General features: G+C 49.2%; 1 protein-coding gene across 1 annotated transcript in view; it reads left to right on the top strand.

Annotated features, from left to right (window-relative positions):
- Positions 1-5612: 5612 nt before the first annotated feature.
- Positions 5613-8174, top strand: part of Ppp1r32 (protein phosphatase 1 regulatory subunit 32) — an 8397-nt gene continuing 5835 nt past the window's right edge. The window contains exons 1-4 of the mRNA XM_021216129.2: positions 5613-5707; positions 6181-6315; positions 6713-6830; positions 7096-7249. Coding sequence (XP_021071788.1) covers positions 6207-6315; positions 6713-6830; positions 7096-7249 — 381 coding nt within the window. The 5' untranslated portion in view covers positions 5613-5707; positions 6181-6206. The remainder of the gene's footprint in view (positions 5708-6180; positions 6316-6712; positions 6831-7095; positions 7250-8174) is intronic.

The raw sequence follows: 8174 nt of genomic DNA, 5'->3' as shown, positions 1-8174 counted from the left end.
GATCCCCTGGAACAGGAAATACAGACAGTTGTGAGCTTACATGTGAGCGCTGGGAATGGAACCTGGGCCCTCTGGAAGAGCAGCCAGTGATTTCAACTGCCAAGCCATCTCTCCAGCTCCTGGCATGCACTTTTAATTCCAGCACTCAGGAGGCAGAGGCAGGTGAATCTCTGAGTTCCAGGCCAGCCTGGTCTACAGATCAAGTTCCAGGACATCCAGGACTATACAGAGAGACTCTGTCTTGAAGAACAACTTGAAATCTGACCAAACAACCAGCCATACATACAAACAAAAGGACTAAAACACATGCCATCAAAAGTAATATTCTTAAGAGTTTGGAGAACTCACACAATCCATGAGGTGTTTTCAAAGTGGTTAGCAGCATGGCCTCGGGGGCAGTCAAACTTGCTTCTAACAGGGGCTGTTTCCTTTATGAGCCGTGTGACCCTAGATAAATCAGGCAGCCTCTCTGTGCCTCAGTTTTTTTCACCCATGAAATGGAAGATCGATCCTTTTCACTTGCACGTGGTAAGGTTTAGATGTGCTAATGTGTGGGAAATGATGAGGATGGTGCCTGGTACCCAGCAAATCCTGAGTCAGCCCGTGGGGCTCTTGCTTGACTGCCCCTGTTGGATGGTGCCCTTCCATTAAGCTGGGATCTACTGGCCTGTCTCTTCTTGAGAGCTCTGCACTCTGAGACCAGCCATCAAGATGCACCAACCAAGGTCAAACCACGCATGCTTGATGGTGTGACATCTTACATGCTCCATTTAACCCTCTTAGGGGGAGCCTGCAGCCCCAGAGCATAAATATATGAACTCAGTCAGATCTGGAAAAGGGAAGGATGTTGTCCTCCAGCCTGAGGCAGCCATTACTTTGCAAAGCCATTAAGTTGAACCAAGCGGGTGTCAGAGCTCACCGCTGCAGCCCCAGCGCTCTACAGAGTATTACCCGGCAGGAAGGGGATGGATTCTCCAATTAAAGCTGCATTCTGATTCAAGTCCCACCTCTTCCTGCCTGTGAGAATCCAGTTGGCCTCCCCATTTGTAAGATAGGCTTATTAGCAATAATTTCTCCCTGATAGGGCCAGAGTAAAAACTGATGAGATGCAGCAGGAAGAAGACTGGGAGTGTAACTCAGTTGACAAAGTACTTGCCTAGCATACGGACACAAAGTCCTGGGTTCAGACCCCCCAGCAGCGTATAAACTGAGTACTATAGCTCATGCCTGTGATCCCAGCCCTTGGAAGGTGGAGACAGCAGAGTCACAAATTCAAGGCCATCAGTAGCTATGTTGCAAAGCAGACCTGAAGCTCCTTCTCAAAAGTAAAAAACCAGGAGATGATTCCTAGGTCGGTGTCCAGCCCAGGGGTAGCAGTTGATGAATAGAAGCAATTATGAGAAGAAAATGGGGTGATATGGGTCCTGGATTTTCAACCTAGATTGAAAGGATTTGTTGTTAGTCAGCTTCTCTGTAGAGATGGAGAAACCTGGGGATTCAGATGACAGATGAGAGGGCCAAGTTACACAATTTGCTACAAAGACCTACATCCATATGGGCAGCCCCTCGGCTTCAGCCCCTCACGAGATCCAGGCCCTTCCAGTTTTCTCGGAAGAGTGGGTGTGTAGGGGTGCGTAGGTGAACCAGGATTTAGTCATTGTCCACTTTGCAGACGCGGCCAAGGAACCCCAGGTCTATGGATATCCTCACTTGCAGTTCTGCATTACAACCATTAGATGTCGCCACAAAACAAAAAACAAGGTCTGCAGCCACTTTTGTCAGCTCCAGCAGCCCAAGAGTCTCTGGAAGGCTATCTAGAACTTCCCTCCCAGGTCTCTTTCCCCCCCCCACCCCATACAGGATCCAGCCACACAGAATCGGTCCCAGAAGCCAGGCTGAAGACCGCTCACCATTTGCTGTTACCTTACTGGGGGAGTGTTCACCGGATTGCCAGACATGGCCGTCAGTTATTTTACTTCACCAAAGACTTTGACTCTGTGAGTCAAACATGTCATCTCAGCTTGCAGACACAGAGACAGGCTCAGAGAAGTCCTACAGAGGAGATTTTGAGCTCAGTCTCGGAAGAGAACTTTGTTTCGACCCACCACACGACCTTGTCTGAGATCCAGTGGAATTCCTGTCTTTAACTGTTTGGCCCAACCCTTTGCCTAGTGAACTGGGAGATGGCTCAGCAGGTAAAGCGCTTACCCCACAAGCAGGAGGGCCTGAGTTTGGATACTTAGAAACCACATATAAAGCTATGCATGAAAGAAAAAAACTTTTAATTCTTCCCATGGCAGGATGGAGACAGAGACAGGCAGATTCCTGGAAGCTCAGGGACCAGATAGCACGACTTATGTGGTTAAAGTTCCAGACCAATGAGAGACTGGGTGTCAAAAATAGGAAAGAGAATACAATGGTTAGTGTTCATTGTCATGGTGACAGGACATAAAATTTACTGGGAGGTGGGCCACAAGGTTGTTTTGTTTTTAGATACAATCTCTCTGTCTCTCTCTCTCTGTCTCTCTCTGTCTCTGTCTCTCTCTCTGTGTCTCTCTGTCTCTGTCTCTCTCTGTCTCTCTGTCTCTCTGTCTCTCTCTCTCTCTCTGTCTCTCTCTCTCTCTCTCTCTCTCTCTCTCTCTGCAGGCCTGGCTGTCCTGGAGCTAGATACATAGTTAGGGCTTCAAACTCACAGAGGTACCCCTCCCTCTCTGCCCCTGGATTAATTGATGTGGGAAGATCTATTAAAACTAAGGACAAGACCATTCCCTGGCCAGGAAGGATAACTTAGACCATATAAAATGGAGAAAACTACCTGAACAGTAGAATGTATTCACTTGCTGTCTTAGAGGGCATAGGATTTCCTGGAGCTGGAATTACAGATGACTGTGAGTCACCTGAAATGACATTTTCTTCAAGAACGGAAAGTGCACTTAACCACTAAGCCACCTTTTCGGGCTCCGCTGTCAGCTATCTGCTTGTGCATGCAATGAGACCAGCTACTTCAGGCTTCTATTACTTTGACTTCTCTGCCATGCTGAACTATATATACCCTTGGACTGTTAGCCTGAATAAGCCCTTTGTCCCTCAAGATGCTCTTTTCAGAGTATTTTGTCACAGCAACAGGAAAAGAAACTGAGACAGTGGCTAAGTTCATACACTAAGGCTGCCCTTTGACATGCACATGCAACAAACCAAACCAAACAAACAAAAAAAAGCCGGGCAGTAGTGGTGCACACCTTTGATCCCAGCACTCGGGAGGCAGAGGCAGGCAGATTTCTGAGTTCAAGGCCAGCCTGGTCTACAGAGTGAGTTCCAGGACAGCCAGGGCTACACAGAGAAACCCTGTCTCGAAAAAACAAACAAACAAAACAAAACAAAAAGACATGCACATGCATGCATACATACATTTACACACACACACACACACACACACACACACACACACACCACCTGGCTGGGATGGTTTGAATATGCTTGGCCCAGGGAGTGACACTATTAGGAGGTGTGACCTTGTTGGAGTAGGTGTGGCCTTGATGGGATAGGTGTGACACTGTGGGAGTGAGCAGCCTTCAGATGAAGATGTAGAACTCTCAGCTCCTCCTGCACCATGCCTGCCTGGACACTGCCATGTTCCCACCTTGATGATAATGGACTGAGCCTCTGTACCTCTAAGCCAGCCCCAATTAAATGCCATCCTTATAAGACTTGCCTTGGTCATGGTATCTGCTCACTGCAGTAAAACCCTAACTAAGACACCGCCTCTCTCCAGAGTTTTCCCCTAAGCCAGTAGATGACCTTTATCTACTGGTGCTTGGCTAAGTGGTTCACAGTAGTCCTCCATTTTCCAGGAGGGGCTGGAAACACGTGCCCTGTATCAAGTCTCATATGTATTCAGTGGCAAATCCAGAGCTTGTGTCATGTCTTCAGATTCTGAGCTCAGGCTTTGACCTCTTCTCCAGGGGTGCCTAGAGGAACACGGCTCTCTCTGCCTTTGCCCTTCGCCCTAAGTGGGGCCCACCAGTGGCAGTCTCAATCTTACCATGTTTCATGTATGGAGCACCCATGAGCCTCTTTGTTGGCAAGCTGGGAGCTGCTTATTGGAGGCAAGGCTGCGTGCATTCAGTCCTCTGGGCTGGTAGTCATGACTTTGGAGGGGAAGAGTCCAGTGGGCCTCAGTTTGTCCTGAATCCCTCCTAGACCATGGTAACTTCTGAATCCAGAGTATAATGTGCTGGTGATCCCTGGTGCTGGTGGGGCTAATGTGGGACATAGTAGGATTTATTATGTGCCTGGCCCATATATGTGCACATATCCTAGGCAGCGTAGCCTCTTTCCCTCAGTGTTTCTTTTCTTATGGTATCCCAGAAGAGAAACTCACATTCTTATGATAGCTAAAGGCTGGAAATTTACAGCCTGGCTGTTAAGCCCTGCTGTGTTAAAAGTTATTTAGCTGAGCAATGGTGGCACATGCTTTTAATCCCAGCACTTGGGAAGCAGAGGCAAATGACTTCGAGGCCAGCCTGGTCTACAGAGCAAGTAACTTGCCACACAACCTTGTCTCAAACAAACAAACAAACAAACAACAACAAAACCCAACCAACCAAACAAACAAACAAAACCAAAACAGTATTTAAGGTTCCCATTTGGGACACCGCACTGGCAATTTGCAAGTAGCCATGATGGTGGAATTGGCAGATACTGAGCCAAGTTCCTCTCCACCCCTGAACATCCAACTGTCACAATGTTTACAAGACTGAAAACCAACGTGAGTGAGCCTTGCATGTTGTTAACTGAAGTCTCTGCAGAGCTGGCCGGGAGCCTTTAGACCACAGCTGGCAAGTAAGTACCAGTGTTGCCCCTTCCTTCCAGCAGCTGTTGAACCCTATTGCCTGTCTTAAGTCACATACTTGAATAAGATAAGAAGTGACAGGGTAAAGAAGAAAGACAGCTCATCAAAGCCAACAAACAGGTCTGGTTGGAGCCTCGATTTTAACCACTGCTGTGGTTATTGGCCATATACCAAAAGCCCCAAGCTCATGGGGGAATCTGGAAAATTGTAAGAGGTAATGTGTGTAAAAAGGCTTAGCACAGATTTAGCTGAAACAGAACATAGTAAACATTAATTTACCAAGAGGCATAAGAATGAGATCAGAATCCACCCATGTGCAATCTCAACTGTTTTATTTCTTTTCCTTTTGGGGGGGGGTGTTTTGTTTTGTTTTTTGAGATCTCTGGCCAGTCCAGATGCTTAGCCTGTCTAAGCCTCTTGTTCCCCAGTGAAGAGAGGATAATAATAGCTACCTGGAAAAGCGCTAGGAGGATGGAGATAAACGATGTAAAGTATCCACAGTGAGAAGTGGATACTTTGTAAATGGGAGAGATTGTCCAGGATTATCTTTTATTTCACATCAGTTAGACAAGCAACTCTTCATGGTCTTGTGCAGGCAGCATGGGACAGAGCCGTGGGTGGAGGAAGGGCCAAATTTGTGCTATGCCTGGACTTCCCTTCCTAGACAGGTCAGCCCCTCAGTGGGCCATGGTTTGAGAAGGACTTCAGAGGCTTGGGACGCTGTTGCTAGGTGCTGGTTGCTAAGCAACACTCTGTTTCTTCTAGCTTGGCCATCTCCACCTCAGGAGGGCCAGCTTCTCTTGAGCAGCTCCAGCCTCTTGTGGCCTCTGCCGACCTCAGAGCTTGCTGCACAGGGTAGGTGAGGGTGGGGCCTACTGTGTAGGGCCCCAAGAGAGCAAAGACAACTTCCATAGGGAGGTGGGGCGGGGTGGGGGGAAGGAACTGAGTAAGAGATGGGGTGGGGGCGGGGCAGGAGAGAAAGCTCAGGCAGGGGTCATCTGGTCATGAACTCTCTAAGAAGCACATATAGGAGGTTAGACCAGAGGATTAGGATTTGGTCTGAATTCCAACTCTGTCCCTTGTTAAGAGCTTCAATTCATTTCTCGGCATTGTTTCTTGGCTCTAAAGTGGGGGCATTTGAGTGCTGGTCAGAGACACGCCAGTGTGAGAGTTGAAGATGGGTTCTTTGTTTGACTTGGGATGCAGTTTCCAGAAACGGGAATGGGGCCTGTGAGGATGACTTGGGCCTATGAGGGGGTGACTGACTGTCACTGCGGGGGTTGAACCTGACATCGGGACTCATGAGTGTCTCCTGGGTTTCTTTTTAGGCCCGTGGGGCCCTGCCCTACACATCATGATGGGGAAACTCCCTCTTGGGGTTGTCTCTCCTTATGTGAAGATGAGTTCGGGGGGATGCTCTGACCCTCTGAAGTTTTATGCTACCAGCTACTGCACAGCCTATGGTGAGGACTCCTCTATGTGGATGCTACCTTCAGGACCCTGGATAGGAAGAGGGATCAGGAGAGGCACACCTTCTAGGTCAATCCTGCCACACAGAGTGGCTCCATTCCCTGAGCCCAAGGCTCACACAGTCAAGCTGGCCTTGTCTGGCTGTCCCCTTCCTTGGTCCTGTCACCGAAGTGTGTCTGCAGATGGCTCCTGTGACCCCATGCCACTGGCTCTGTTTTCTGGAGTCATAGTTCTCCACGGGCCAGGCCTACACAGCTCCCATCACCTGGGTTGTTAGGTGTCCCCTGGCTTAGGGTTCCCTAGGCCCTGGTGGCTGCTGGCTCTGCTTGGGAAGCTGCTACTCACCCTTCTGATGGCCTTCGGTCCTGTTTCCTTCTTGCCCCTTGGCAGGTCGGGAGGAGTTCAAGCCCCGCGTGGGAAGCCATGTAGGCACAGGCTACAAATCCAACTATCGGCCCCTGGTCTCCTACCAACCGCACCTGGACACCCTGGACAATCCTGCCATAGGGTACAGTTTCCATTACTCCTTGCCTCCCTCCTCTGCCCTGCTGGATCTTAAATATTAGAGATGTCATTGTCCCCGCTCAAAGCAAGGCCTGAATGGCTCTGGGCGTGCTGCCCAGTTTTGGCCCCAGGGCCAAGAAGGACTCTTGAAACATTTGGGAGAAGGATGGAAGAGATAAGGCTTCTGGGCATAAGTACTGCAGCCCTCGGCCCCAGAACAAAGATGGTAGCCCTGGAGGGCCCATGTCTTGCTTCCTCCCACCCCTTAGGGAACAAATCCGTGACACTTCCAAGTCTGTGACCAGTCAAAGCTACTGTCCCCTAGAAGTGCCCGATGGTAAACAACCCCTGCCCTGGAACCTGCACCAGACAACGTCCAGCTACGGACGAGAAAAACTCAACACTGGACCACATTCCAAGGAGGTCAGTGCTGGGCCCAGGCTGGGCAGGAGTCAGCCCCAGGATGTGTGCAGGAAGCCAGGGAGTGTGGGTTCCTTTTAGCAAGCAGGAATAGCACCCCCACCCATTGCAGAGAGCTGAGAAGACATAGCAGGGAAGAGCCAAAGTGTAGGGTGAGGGGCCACTCCCCACTGTGGTCCTGTCTTTATTCCTGCTATCCCCACTGTCACTCCCTCTCCCTGTAGCCCTGTCCACTCACCCCTACTCCATCCTCACAGACACCAGGATCCTAGTCATACATTCAAACCCTTTGCCACCACCCTCATTGCCTCGAGGTCACTGTCACAGTCACCCCGACCTCTTCACTCAAGTCACCACCATGGTCATGAGGACAGGTGGCCATGCATCCAAGCAATGTCCTCTGAGTACATTTCACGTCTGGAGGGAGTGAGCTTAGGCTGTAGCTCAGTGAGCCGCCCTTGCTGAACACATTCATGAAGTTCTGAGTTCCGTCCCCCAGGGCTTCATAAACCAGGCACAGTGGTCTATGCCTGTAATCCCAGCACTGGGGAGAGGGAGGCAGCAAGATAACAAGTTCAAAGTTATCCTTAGCTACACATCAAGTTTAAGGCCAGCCTGGGCCACATGAGGCCATATCTCAATGTAACCAAAGACAATGATGATAGCAGGAGATATGGTTCAGAGGTTGAGTGTTCGCTGCTCTTCCAGAGGATGTAAGTTCAGTTCTTGGATCTCCAGCTCCTGGGTATCGGATGCCCTCATCTGGTTTTTGTGGCATATACAAGCTCAGACACATAAAATACTAACAAATCTCCTTTTTTTCATTATTGGTTTCTTTTCTTTTCTTTTCTTTTCTTTTCTTTTCTTTTCTTTTCTTTTCTTTTCTTTTCTTTTCTTTTCTTTTCTTTTCTTTTCTTTTCTCTCTCTC

The sequence above is a fragment of the Mus pahari genome, chromosome 1 (assembly GCF_900095145.1).
Source record: "Mus pahari chromosome 1, PAHARI_EIJ_v1.1, whole genome shotgun sequence".
NCBI lineage: Eukaryota > Metazoa > Chordata > Mammalia > Rodentia > Muridae > Mus > Mus pahari.
Note: the sequence above shows the minus strand (reverse complement) of the source record. Positions and strands in the feature narration are given on the sequence as shown.